This window comes from Tubulanus polymorphus, chromosome 2, assembly GCF_964204645.1.
Source record: "Tubulanus polymorphus chromosome 2, tnTubPoly1.2, whole genome shotgun sequence".
In the NCBI taxonomy this organism is placed as follows: domain Eukaryota; kingdom Metazoa; phylum Nemertea; class Palaeonemertea; order Tubulaniformes; family Tubulanidae; genus Tubulanus; species Tubulanus polymorphus.
Genome location: NC_134026.1, coordinates 2967313 through 2981548, shown reverse-complemented (window position 1 = coordinate 2981548; position 14236 = coordinate 2967313). Strand labels below are relative to the sequence as shown.

The 14236-nt window shown below is 35.7% G+C and overlaps 2 protein-coding genes across 2 annotated transcripts; one reads left to right on the top strand and one right to left on the bottom strand.

Moving 5' to 3' along the window:
• The first annotated feature begins 7977 nt into the window (after nt 1–7977).
• LOC141899336 (uncharacterized) lies at nt 7978–12499 on the top strand. Its single transcript, XM_074785582.1, has 10 exons — nt 7978–8083; nt 8374–8687; nt 9183–9338; nt 9622–9737; nt 9965–10096; nt 10271–10507; nt 10752–10970; nt 11385–11540; nt 11651–11833; nt 11928–12499. Exons 2-10 carry the CDS (start codon nt 8387–8389, stop codon nt 12039–12041), a joined length of 1614 nt encoding a protein of 537 aa, XP_074641683.1. The 5' UTR covers nt 7978–8083; nt 8374–8386; the 3' UTR covers nt 12042–12499.
• Nucleotides 12500–12749: 250 nt separating this feature from the next.
• On the bottom strand, nt 12750–14127 carry LOC141900070 (protein PBDC1-like). Its single transcript, XM_074786784.1, has 5 exons — nt 13995–14127; nt 13775–13834; nt 13556–13699; nt 13351–13462; nt 12750–13260 (listed from the first exon to the last, which is right to left on the bottom strand). The coding sequence occupies exons 1-5, from the start codon at nt 14040–14042 to the stop codon at nt 13148–13150; spliced, it is 477 nt and encodes a 158-aa protein (XP_074642885.1). The 5' UTR covers nt 14043–14127; the 3' UTR covers nt 12750–13147.
• Nucleotides 14128–14236: the final 109 nt, after the last annotated feature.

Genomic DNA, 14236 nt, shown 5'->3' with positions numbered 1-14236 from the left:
TGACGCTAAAGCGTGCTTGAGCTGTGAGGTTTTTGTTTATTTCTGTAAAGTTGAAATCGCGATGATATCGGATAATGACGATTTAAGGCCTTGTCTATATATTGAAGTAAAAAAAAAAAAAACATCCGTATAAGTATTAATAATGAAATTAAAATACTCTTTTATAGAAATATTTACTATAAAGGATAATATTGAATACAATGGGCATTATGAATTGTATAGAATATAATAATAGTCTTAAATGAGATGATATAAATCGACATTTTTTCATAATTTTTCATCATCACCTCATCATCATTCGATATTTTAAGAACAAATCATGATACAGGAAAAGTAAACCGACGTCTCGTGGCTAGACTGTGGCGGGTCAGTCATCGTTTGATGAACGGTATATAACGGTGTCATGAATTTGTCTTAGTAATTTTGTAAATAACGTGTTTTATCGAAAAAGTGTTTATTATTACCGCGTACCGGAGCATTGAGCTTTATTTGTATAAGAGGAATACTCAGTTTATATTAACTAAAAAAAAACCTCAAACCTTTCTTCAAGTATTACAAGTGGTAGTTATTTACTTGACATTCAAATTCGTAATTAGGTATGCTTCTTAGTTTTGGTGCTAGTTGAGAAAATATTGCGTGCCATTTCGTGACAAGTGAAATTTGTCGATCAGTTAGTTGCGTTATATTTCGGAATGAGTTCAATGGCTTCGTTCAGAAATATCAGATAGTGTCGGGGAATATTAATTGAAATGGTCGCTAAGTTGAAGTACATGGCAATAGCGTAGTGTCATTTCTGGTTGGTGATAGAAGTACATATCACCCGGGTCATAGATGTCATCAACTCATACTATGAAGTCAGTGCGTTGGCATCTTTGTTTGCACCGAGAAAAAAATCAATAAACCAAGGACATTCGTGGTAAACAGTCACCGGGGTCGAGCTTACTTTACCGTGAAAAAACAACTTGAGCTCGCATCAGTTCATGACATGCACTCATGTGGATGTTGAGTTGAATGCCTTGCCGCGTTTGACACCGAGGTTTAGCGTACTTTAGAGATAAGTCTTTCTCGTTAAGTTATTCTATTTTGGGTAAAAACTGATAAGAAACTAACGCATATGCGTATATATATATATTTGTAGTACAAGTATTTGTTTTTGAGACAGAAATTCCTGTTGATTGTAGATTGCGTGAAGAAACATCATTTCGGATGGTACCGGTATATCCAGGGAAATACTCGACTCCAGGCACCGGAGAACAACTAGTGCCACGTGTTTTGTTGGGTTTCAGGGATAAATCAAGGGCAGTAATATAACATACATTGCCACGAGCTATAAGTACGTTATAATATAGCTGTCCGTGGAAAAATACACCGCGCTTCAATCGAACTAATATTATTGGATTGGTCGTGGGGGACCTGGAAAAATGACTCGCTTGATGACGTCTGACCTCAATTATTGCGATTATTGTGTACTAAACTAGGCCCTAAAAGCAATCTTCTTTCATAATGCAAAAATGAATGCGGTGATGACCCAAATGCTATTGGAATCTACGTGAAACGGATGTTGGAGAGAATTGTTCAACCCCTCAACCTCGTTTCTGTGCTTCAGTTGGTTTATCTTTTGTGTTGAATAGCGTGACACACACGCACGTGTGGCTGGGTATTTTTTCCGTGCCTTAAAATCGAGGGTTTAGAATGAGTCAGACGAAGCAGCATCTATCTATCCATCCCAGTTGGTTTCTTCTTATATAACTAATGCGTGCTGTTTATGAATTAATGATCCTCGGGTGACTGACACTTTAGTGTTTGCTAAACGCAGTCTTGTTGAACTTTCATTAGTCTCATGAGGCCGCCAAAAAAAAACTTATGATCTTCGACCGCAGCTATTGTGTCTGACATTTTTAAACGAAGATAGGGGCCTATTACCCGCGATAGATTAGTTGGATTTTGTTGACTTCGATCCATGTGCCTCGAATTCATTTCATAATCAGTACGATAATTTAAACCCGATTCGATATTCTAGTTCAGATCGAGCCACGCGTTTTGTTCTCTTCTACCAAAATAACCGTCAGTTGAGAACATTTCGCGTATTTTATGACTCTCCTCGTGGTCGTTGTAGACCAGCAGACCTACTGGGAAATTTCTAGATTGAACTGTAGAAACCGGCATTATAAAGGTGGCGATGAATTAATTTGCCAGTGTAATTTATGACAGTATTACATAATATTAAAATGATGAATTCTCGGATTAAGATTCCTTGCGGCATTATTTACTGAATGTGACAAACAGTTGAGTATAAAATAAACTCTACATTCGATGAAATGGAATTCATTTTTTGGCATCATTGCATGTTTTTTTTAATTTTTTTTTTAATTGAAAACCACACATGACAGATATTTCAGCGGGCATTGATTAATACTGGTAGTGATAATGATAAAACAGATAAAAAACTTGTAATGAGTGATTGTGATGCGTGTTGTTTTTATGGTTCGCTACATTTTACTCAGAGCTATTAAATCTTCAGTATTTTATGTCATGCGTTTGAATATACGTGTCGTCTCTTCTCAGGTTCAATAATGCCTAAAAAGCGCCAAAAACGTACACACCGTATTCGAACGGTGCGTTAATGATCTTCGTACTCGCTGATGATTTCATCATTCGATATTGTCGTTAATACGCGAACGTGTGATTGCTATTGTAATTGCCCCCCCCCCCCCCCGAGTTTGTGACGAAAGTTCGTTAGTTTCCCGATCGACATTACCGAGGTTAACGTCTCTAATTCAATCTCATACAGTCTTTAGGGCGTATTGATTCGTTTTCAAGAGACACGGGCGGTAAATCGTATTATATACAGGGCTCTTACCGGTTTTGGAAAGTTTATGTAAATGGGAATATTGTTCCAGGGCCTAGAACAGCTACGGAAATTCTCTATGGAAAGTCAGAAGATTGTCTCGAAATGAAATTTTCAAATTTTGCGTTTTATGCTATACGCCTAAATGTCTTACTGTACATTTGATAACACTTTGTCAATGGTATTGATTTGATAATTGGCAGTTATTTACTTTGAATGGGCCTATTCTTGGCTCGTATGTGTAACTTAGGGGTATGGAAAATGAAATTGGGAAATCCGTAAGAACCCTGTATTAGAACCCTGTATTTGAACACTGATTTGAACTCGTGTTTGTCAGTGTTTCAGTAAATGCACGTAGTTGTTGCGAAATTGTCATCAATCATCGCGATGTCATACGTATTTTGCTGATGATTCAAATATGGCGGAGAAATCTGTACAGCTGTTTCAGGTTTTGAGAGATTTACCGGCAACGTGCGACACTTGGAAAAAATACATATATTTCATGCACTTTGTATCGCATGTTTTAACTTCATTAAATTATCGGGTGGCAATTTTTTACTTTTTTGCAAGGTCACATGATGAAATCGGTATTCGATACGAACGCAGTGTCCCGGAGTGACATGTGTTACTAAGCGTTGACCAGGCATTGTTAACGTTATCGCTGCCAGCCACTCCGTCATCGGTTTAACCTCGGTATATATGTCAAGTGGATCGAGGGCCCTGGAGCTAGTAATTTCAAACTATATCGGTTTATGTATCAGGACTAGGCTTCATCGCAATATCAATAAAAAACCTATTAATAGAAAAACATCAGCGCCGACTTTAAAAAAAAATCAAACATCATTAAATCATTGAAGAGATCATTAGATATCCTCTAATTTTACTTTTTGCTAGTGGAATAGTTTCGGGGGTGCTGGCACTCGCTAATCATGTATGTAAATAGTATACTCGCAGTATGAAGGTTGTTAAAACTTACCAGCCTTCTATTTGTAACATTGTAATCAAACCAATTAATAATGTGTGCTCTATACTTGAATATATGGTATGTAGCTATTGTTCGGGTGACTTTGACGTCACCAGTCGTTTAGAAATGCTAATAATCCTGGAAGCTAGATCGTGCAGATGTTATTAGCGCGCGCGCCGATCGCTGGAAATTGTCATGAGATATATCAGGAAGTTACCCCGCATGAAACGAGAGACCGGGACCTGATTATCAGCTCTGACCTTGCCATGTCGATGTAACATGCAGTAGATTTATTGAATAGATTAATTAGTCGTTTTTTCCCGAGGCACTTTTTCACTTTCTATCTTATTGTCACGCGAAAACTGAATTTAATGCAACTAGCACCCTAGATTTTCTTTCATTTGTGAATTTCCCCGCTACTGGGCATTAGTTAGAGATAAACTATGTGAATATATTTTTCTATACAGATTTACTTTAAAAAAAAACAAAAATGTGCTTACATTTTATATTCGAAATATGTATGAAACGATGACAATACTAGATGTAGTTATGTTGTTAATGATAAAAGGAAAATTCCACAGATTCGATGTGCCCCGGAGCTCTCAGATTCAACTTGATATAGACTCAGTTTCGCAGTCAATTCTTGCGCCTGTATTCATAATTTTGGACTGATCTGCACGGGTTGTTAAGACACCACGTCCTTGATTATTTATTACTCGTAATTAAGGGTGGAAAGTTGAGAGTACGACTATAAAAACATGCCTGATAGTTGAATCTGCTAACTATAGATATCCTAATGCTGGCACTTACTGTGGCATGTAAGTAACGCTGCCTATATTGTATAAATACTAATGAATTCGTGAATTTTATGGTGTTTGTATATGGGTTGAATATTAACCACGATTTGTCAACACGTGGTCGTACTAACCGTTAAATACAGCATGCTACTAAAAACCATCGCTATGTACATATAGGTATATTAAAAGTTTCGGACTGAAGAACCAGTCCTGAAAAAAATGACTAGTCAGAATAATGTCACTATTATATATTTGACACTCGGCGAGAAGAAGAGTTGTTTTGATGTCGGAATCGATAATTTTTCTTAGAATCTCTGAATGTACTGACGATTCGCAGAAATTTGGCGGGAACAGTTCATGTTTTGCGCGGGTGGCTGTTATATTTTCTCATGTCGAGAGAGATGAGTGGAGGAATATTATGGCTTCACTTCTGACAGCTCTAGGTCATCTTTTAAAAATTAGCTTCATTGTATAAGAGTTTGATGTAATAATAGCTAGCCGCGCACCCGCCAATGCTTCACCTAGTTCCATAGCTTCTCTTTCTCCTCTCTCTCTCTGCTATGTGTCACGTCCTTGATATTAGTGAAATAACCTGCTCCTCGCTTGTCCTCGAGTTAGATGCTGATGATATATTGTTGTATTATGTAAATATATGATAATTACTTGTGATGGAGATGAATATATAACGCACAATTGTATGATGATGATAATTGTATGATGTTTTAAGTTTAATGATGACGACTACGACTATGATGTGGCACATAATGATAAATTAGAAATTATTATGTCACGTCATAATTTTGCTCAGATTTATGAACTGTTGAATCAAGATTCAAAAGTGGCATTGACGATGTAATTTGAAAGATTTTTCTACGAAATGTTTCATTTATTTCGCTTTATTTCGTATTTTTTTTTTTGTACTCCATGATTCAAAACATAACATGGAGCGTATAATAACCTCTGAAATGTAATTTTAATGCGGCTCATTAACATTCTTTTTCACTTTGACGATTAGAGTAGGTTTAAACCTCTCTAGTGGAATATGAATGAACATTAATATTCCCTCTGCGTAAGGGATGATGTCCCGAATATATAACATAAATTATCAGGGAATTCTAGTAAACACATTATTTTATTCGAGCAAGCTTCTACAATTCACATTGAAACAGCTTAATCTTCGGGAATTGTTAAAACTCATGACACAGATGATTCTATTGTAATCTATACTGTAGGGTTGGTTGATATGAAATAATACAGCTGACAATGATTGTGCCACGTGTGTTTGGATGCATGCTTCTGTCAGCATGGCAATGAACTTTTATGTAATGACGATTTTAACCAGTAATCTTTATGCCAGTAATTTTCAAATGTGCTCATTGTGTAAGATGACGTTCGTGCAACTCTCCGCGGAAAGAGTTCACTGAGGATTTTTTTGTGCGTTTCCATAACCAAGTTGAACTCGGGGAAATGAAGAGTTCTATTCTGCCATCTCAAGGTTATTAATGTGCTTTCTAGGTATACCCTGGAAGCGGTAACTTCTTGCACTTTATTTTAGCCAGACAGATTTCTGATTTCCTGTTATCTTCTGTTCAGTAGCTAAGTGCTTAAATTCATACTACACGTGGCGTGGAAATTTTCCAACTAAAAGAACTACGAGAAAGACAAGAAAACTTTTAAACCGACAATACATCGTAATCGTAGGTGTTGTACATTTTAGTGACGGCCTTTAATTCTGAAAGGCTTCAGGCGTGATAAATCCCCTGACCTTGACACTATGAAATTAACGTAAAAACATTGTGTATGGTATGTATTTTTGTGATCACTTACTATTGCGTAAGAAATTGTTGTTAAATATTTAAAAATAAGAGAAATATATGTGTAATTTTGTATAACATCTATGAATAATGAATGATAACGGTGGTGATCATGTCCAACATTTAAATGGCAGCAATCAACAACATCTGAATAGTTAAAATTGCTTCCATGGTTACAATAACATCTTGGTAATCATTCTATGCATACGGAAGAAGAGAATAAGATTGATAAATCGTGTCAAGGTTGCTCTATACAATTTGTTAGTTCGGTTTTTTGATTGAATTGGCCTAAATCTGACTCATTCAAGATGTCCATTCAATATCGATTGGAGAAAACAACAACAGCAGCGTTGAAAATGTTTAGTTCCATTAAAAGTGCTTTCTTGGAAAACATGTGTCTGTTTTCAATATCATTGGGATGTACAGTAAAGTTTATGTCAATATTTTGATTAATCTCCTATTACAAATAGTAGACACTTGTATAAAGAGCCTTGTACGATGTATTATTGGTTATGTCAGATGAAGTTCATTCAATCAGAAGTACCAGTATACCGGCGCGTGTATTGTATTGTAAAATAAGGTACAAGATATAACAAGAACTATAGGAAACTATTGAATGTAAATTTTTCCATAAATTGTGTAGTCGAACTGGGTTTCATTGTGGAAATGACTTTCGATGAAATTTGACCACAAAAAAATCATTTTACTTTTAAAAGTCAACCTTTTTGATTCAACATTAAGTAAATAGGAAATGTGTTGACAATTTTTCTGCGATCGGATTTCATCGGAGGAATACGTTTGATTCATGACCAAGCATGATGGAAAATTTTGTGCTAAATATGTACTACAATTAGGGGGCATTTAAATCAGAAAGAGTTAACCGGTTATAAGGGCGTATAGACTGAAGGCGTTAAGCTGGATATAATGTGCTAGGTGAATGAACTCTCAAAATGGAGTTTCTTAACCGTGAAGAGAAGATTCTTCAGTCTATTTGAAAAACTGCAGAGAAGTAATAAAAAGAAAAAGAGACTAACACTAGTTAGTGAAATGTGTGTGCTTTTCCTCTAATTGTTAGTTTTACTATATGAAATAAATTTTTAACAATGTATATGATGAGATTTAGTTTTCTTTGTATATTTTGTGTCCAATCGGATCTCTGTCGCTGATCTCTTACTGATGTCATATTGTAACCTGTACGAAAGTACACTTGAGGACTATACATAAAGGAACATTTAAAAACTTTAAGTACTGGTATGAATTGTAATTAAATGCCCAGCTTTGATTAAGCCATATGGGGTCATATTCAAAATATCTGTTATAGAGTTTAATCGAAGTTCAGCGTTACTGATCCATGAAACTTGGGTCAAGTAAGGTTTACATGTAGCCAATTTAGGTTTAAGTAACCGTTTTGACTGGATGATTAGCAATTACTGCCATACGTCATAAACTAGAGACCTTTGAAATAGAATGGATTAACGGGGTACGAATCTAAATTGTATAAAATTGATTAGTTTTCATATTCATTCATAGAGGGCAGCACTTCCCGTTGAATATGGTAGAATGATTCAACGTTCTATTTTTACACTTAAGAAATCCCCTATAAATAAATATCACAGGGATCGCAACTAAATGGTGGGAAGTGAAGCTGGGTGACGCATGTGTAAGTAATAAATAGGCATGTGTAAGTCAACACGTAGTCGTAGGCCTAAGTCAAACTGTCAAATATTACCACACCAGACCAGTGAGTTACGAAATTTTGAGAGCTTTCCCAGTTTCCATTCCACTTCCAGAGCCTGGAAGAACTGATAGCCGCCTGGCTCCTATACTGATGCATTACTGAACAGCACCACTGCATCTATTAGTAATTAGCAGGAGGAAGTCTCGACTAAATATAGGCCTACTATTTATGATCGGTATGGTAACTAAATTTGTAAATTCTATCAATTGCAGTTAATCATTTATCATGGTGTTGGCTTTAACGGAACTATGTCTGAATTGTATTGCCGGCAATTTGAATCGCTTAAACCGGGCTGGACGTTACCTGGCTCCGATTCATAAAGAGATTCTTCTCGAAAGACTCGTATCTCATGACATGTTGACGAGCGACTATCTACCGAATGTGACGTACAATTTGTTTTCGTCGAATTTGAAAAGAGTGAAATTCTATAAATGTCATCAAGTGACGGATACATTATTGAAGCATTTAAGCAACAGTGGCTGCAAATTGACATCGTTGATGATTCATCGTTGTGAACAAGTCACCGGTAAGCTACTGTACATATTCTAGAGATGATGGCTTCATTTTCTGAGTTATGAAATTTATGGTTGAAATGATTCAACTAAATTACTTATCGCCTCATAGCTTAAAGGCTTTATGATGGGCCAGGCTCGTAGCGTGGATGGTTGTTCGAAGCCCCCTCTCCCCCCAAAGAAATTAAGTTCTGCTCATCTTTGATTCAGAAGGAAAAATTATCCAGAAACATTACACTTCGTTACATTACATTTCGTTGTACATGTAGGCCTAGGTTAAATTTGTTATTACTTAAAATTTTCTTTTCTAACCTGCCTATAGGTCCCTGTTTCGCTCCGGGCAGGTGTGGTGGGTTTGTAAGGGACACCAAATCATAACAAGGTCAATCCGTATTTTAAGATTAAAAAAGAAATGTACCCGTTGGTTTAAGTTAGTACCAGCTATGGTAGTAGCCAGGCCTGATATTTGCTTTTAATGTCATACTCAATTAGTTTTTGTGTTTGAATAGATTCTGGAATACTCTCCGTGACGCTGAATCAAGATGAACTTGTATCCGTTGAACTGAGGAAATTACCATCTTTAACGAATAGAGGATTAAATGAACTGAAATCACAACATTTAAAGTTACTTGATTTACGAGGCTGTAACAATGTGTCTTCTGATGGTATGTTTAATTTTCATCAAATCCTCTATAGCAAGTAATTCATATAGTTGTATAGCTGTAAGTAATAGTGATGGCCAATTCGTATCCTTAGATCTAGCTATTGTTAAATATGGATAATCCTTAAGATTGTCTGGTATTCAGTCTGCTGCAAGGGATGTTTCTTATTCTCAAAGCTGCTTTGATTTTTCATTGATCCCTTGAACTTGGAATTTCTTTGGTAACCAAACAATTACTTGACCATGTCCTTCGATAGCATTTAATGATCAGATTTGATTTACTTCAGCTGTGAAAAATGTAGTGTTCAACAATCCGAGTATTTGTCATTTGAATATAATCGGCTGCAATAAACTCAATAATTCTGTCTTCACATCTATAGCAATGACGCTAAATAGCAGGTTGGTGAGTATTCATCACTTCATTACCAGAAATTGACAGGTGAAGTAAAATATGCAGAAAATCTACGATTCTTCTTTCACTAAGTAAAAGTCATTGTATGGGGATGCATACTGTTTTGCGTGTAGGTTAACTGTTTCACAGACAGGCGAACTATCTACTTATAGAGGCCATCCTTTTACAGTTGGAAAAATAAAAGCCTTCTTAATAAAATGTTGTGGTTTCTATTGTAGGAAAGTATTCATGTAACAAACCTGCACTGCGTGAATGATGAGAGTTTGTCAGCTATTGCTGAACACTGTCACAATTTGAAGTACTTGGAGATGTTAGGATGTAACAGAGTCACCCATGAAAGTATGGAAAAGGTGCTGTATGTCATCGATAAATCACACGCATTTAGTTCCTGTATCCTTGAGATTATCGTATTGTGGTTTTGTTCATTGAAAGTAAAATGCTATCACAACCTGTTCATGATATCAATCTTTTCAAGTGCTGTCAAATTTCTTGCTCTTGTCACTTTCATTGATCTTTACTTTCAGTTGTTTCAAAGATGTACGAAGTTGGAATTCTTAGATATATCGTACTGTTCTCTTCTGCAAAAAAGTCCCAGTTGTAACGTATTGAAAATGATACCGATGTCCGTATCATCGCTGTCATTCTGTGGTTTACTGCTGGAAGATCCGGAATTACTAATCGACTCTCTGAAACGTTTGACAAAACTGAAAACACTGAGATTATGTGGTGTAACTGCTCTAAATGAAAAAACAATGAAGGAGGTAGATTAATATTGAAACAATATGCTGTAGACTTCGGTCAGAAAATTTTCAAAGCAATTTTCTGACTTCGTGTTCTACTAACTCATATAATGCCCAATTGACAAAATATAAAACTCAATTGACCAATTTTCACAGTGAAAAAGATTGTTTTTGGGCCGGGACTACCGCGATAAGTGGATATTTGCTCATACTTTACAGTTGATATTTTCTTTTATGCCGGATTATTTTACCGATTGTTTTATAGATTCTGAAAGAGATTGGTCAAGATTTAACGTGTCTTGATCTGAGCGGATGTATGGACCTTACGGATGAAGCGTTAAAGAGCGTCAGTAAATACTGCACGAGTCTCGAACAGTTAGCGATTCATCACGTAATGGCTGCAACTGGAACGACATTATTACCAATGTTTCAGGACGCTGAACGTGCCGCAAATATCAATAGTTTACAGTTAAGCTGTCGCCAGGTAACTTTTCCAGCCCCAGTTGTTCAAGTAGTGAGCATATTTCAATAAGCGTGTGCATTTTGAACAGTGTTATTTAAAATTTTGACTAGAATATCCGAAGAGAGGAATGCTCCCAAAAAATAAATTCTTAACTTTATACACTCTAAACACTATCATCATAGAGAAGCAGACCTGACTATGACCAGTATTTGAGAGTACTTTCTATTCTTTAACAGGTCTACTATTCAAAACACCCTCAAAATTAGATTAATTTCTAGTTCATTTTCGATTATCTGGTAAACTGTTATTTTTGATGTCAATTAAACCCTCATCGTTTTGTGAAAACAACTACGATTAGAGATATCAGGTAGTATCGTCTGCAGTAGTGATTCTTGGTTCGTATCAATATCATGGTTAGGTTTTACTGTATTTCAGTTCAGTATAGATGTGTTATTTACAATTGCTCAGAATTGTCACAATATCGAGAAACTGAGTATTTCCGGATTGACTGATGTCACTGAAGAACTCATACTTATGATTGCGGAAAACTGTCCTAAACTGATCGATATTGGGCTGAAAGGTTGCAAACAGGTATGAACCATCTCTAAGCCCATATTTTCTCACAGTGAAAGAAAAACATTCTAACATTTCCTCATGCTTCATATAAACGATAGGACAATTTCTGAATGTTTTTTTTCCAGGTCACAGACAAAGCAATATGTCTATTGGCTCGTAATTGTCCAATCCAAAAAATTGTAATTTCCGGCATTCATAGCTTAACTGATAAATGTATATTTGCCCTGGCGAATAGCTGTCATTATCTGGATTCTATTTATGTCAGTGGTTGCTCTCTAGTTTCACCAGTTGCGCTGCGTTATTTGACGGTAAGTGTAAAGATTTTCCGAGGGCTTCTTTCACTTGCCATTACTCCAATGAAATGTTGTGTGGTCTCAATTTGTTGTTTGATTTTCATTGTAGGATTGCTGTATTCCTCGCGTATACATCAGTCATCAGGTGCCAAACGCTGCTCCTAATCAATTAATGGCTAAAAATCTTGACACTGGAGAATTTTGTCGCGCAGACTTACTGTGAATATGGACGTGTTATCCCGCGTTGGGAGAGGATTTTAAAGAGATTTTATTTTTTTCCAATGTAAATTAGGTGCTTTCATGCTGTCTAGTATAACTTTGTGGTAAATATAACTCAATTCAGTTGTCTCTATTTTTGAGTTTCAATTTTCTAAATGCAAGTCACCATTTGGATGAGTTGTCGAGATGATAATTGTTCCAATCACTATGATGACTGTGCTCTGATTTTAGGATTTTATCATTAATGTTTAAAGATTTATCATGGTATCCAAATTCTCTCGAGTGGCCTTTTTTTAAAAGATTTTGGATATTGGTTTGAATATATTATTACGTATTTCATATATTATTTTGTTTAAGCTTTTAAATTTTACGAAACTGTTGATTCTACATGAAATAATGCAACGAATTAGTTAACCACTTGTGTAGATTACAAGGTAATGTACGAAATAAAATTCAAATGAACTCAACAAAATGTATAAAATTGTTTGATTATTGGTTATAGATTCCAGCGGGTATTTTGTGGTTATTTCATTTTCAAAACTTTTGTCTGCAGAGCCGTAGCAGCGGCAATTTTGGATATGTGCACTTTTTGCAAATATTAATGTTATATTCTACAGAACCGCCCCTTTTTCTGGTCTCTGCCCGCCTGCCCCAAATTCAAATGCTAGGTATGGCCCTGGTTTCAATCCATTTAGACACTTAAGAAGATGAATCATATTTCATATTTCTTTATTCTACAAAATTTACAATGCACCATCTTAGATTTCAAAATGTTTGTTTCAAATACATGCGACTTGAAGCATGAAGCTAGTGTACTATCTATCAGGGATAGCAAAAATTTGAATATAATACGCAACAGTTAGAAAGACTGGTAACAACGAAACAGTGATATAGCGACCTAGGATATAACGATTTATCAATTATTATAAACCTAGAACTTTCTTCCAAATACTGGACATAATTAACTGATCAAGGAACATATTTTCTTGTCCCCTGAAGTTGTGTCAAGGTAATCCACTGTATTTGAAAAATATCCTGAAGCCGCAAAATATATTTATTTCTATCAGTTCTTTGAAGTAGCATAGTCCTTTGCTGCATGTTGATGTCATGCTACGACTTTTCATTTTGATCTTTCTCAGGTCCGCGGAATTTATCTTTCAGAACGGCATTAAATCCTTCACGATTACGAGCAATCTCTATCGCCAGGAACTGAACTCTCGGAACTGAAAAATAGAATAATCGTAACAAATCAAATTTCAAATTCTTTTAAATTATTCATCAGATTTCTTGCGGAAACAAGAAAGTATAATTACCTATTACGGTATTTGCATCGTCATGTTTTTTCGTACAGTCGATTCTTAACAAAGTTCCGAAATTGTAGTCTTCAAGTCTGTCCTTGAAGTCCTCGCAATAGGGTCTCCATTTCTGAAAAATGCAAAGACCCAAAATATCTATCTATAAGGTACTTGGAGGCTACAAAATGACGATTTTATAGAATTCTAGAAATACAAAACCTACTTCTTTTCCTTCTGCTGATTTCAATAAATCAACGTTGATGTTGTCAACTTTTAGGTCCTTAAATTGTTCGCGGAATTTTGTGTAAATTTCATCATCCATTTTGGTAAGTGTCAATATCTTTGTATCTGCTACAGCGCAGATGAGCTAAACAGAACAGGAGGAAATAATAAATTTGTGATCGTCTCAAATTTCTGCAAAATGGCAAGTAATTTCACTTACATTGAAATAGACATCGGCATGATTTAATGTTTTCATAGCCCATTGTATTTCGATGCCTTCCTGAAAATAATCAATTCACAAACATGCAACAACACAATAATAAAGTAAATTGAATTTTTCAGTGTTTACTTATAATTTTACTTCCGGGTTAAGAAAAATTTGGAAACACCCGGAAAACCGACAATAATTATGAGGGGAACTAGTATACTTAAATACATACATCGTTTATATAATCCTTGGCGTTTGATGAAGGGATAATATCAGCCATCACGTTCAGTTAGTTACTCAAAACGACAGAAATTCGCTCAACCGAGACACCGAAAACACACGTGCGCGAAGAATCACTCAACTCCAGCCAGTGCTGCCCTCTGTTCAATTCCCATAAAACAATAATACGAAACTGTGCGCAGAGTTTAGACCAAGTAAACATATAACGTTGTTCTTAACAAATGGAATAACAAA

Coding starts and splice junctions, on each gene's coding strand:
- LOC141899336 (XM_074785582.1), top strand. CDS start 8,387: ATGGTGTTGGCTTTAACGGAACTATGTCTGAATTGTATTGCCGGCAAT. Junction 8,688..9,182: donor TCGTTGTGAACAAGTCACCG/GTAAGCTACTGT, acceptor GTGTTTGAATAG/ATTCTGGAATACTCTCCGTG. Junction 11,834..11,927: donor TTGCGCTGCGTTATTTGACG/GTAAGTGTAAAG, acceptor TTTTCATTGTAG/GATTGCTGTATTCCTCGCGT.
- LOC141900070 (XM_074786784.1), bottom strand. CDS start 14,042: ATGGCTGATATTATCCCTTCATCAAACGCCAAGGATTATATAAACGAT. Junction 13,700..13,774: donor ATGCCGATGTCTATTTCAAT/GTAAGTGAAATT, acceptor TGTTCTGTTTAG/CTCATCTGCGCTGTAGCAGA. Junction 13,261..13,350: donor CGATGCAAATACCGTAATAG/GTAATTATACTT, acceptor TCTATTTTTCAG/TTCCGAGAGTTCAGTTCCTG.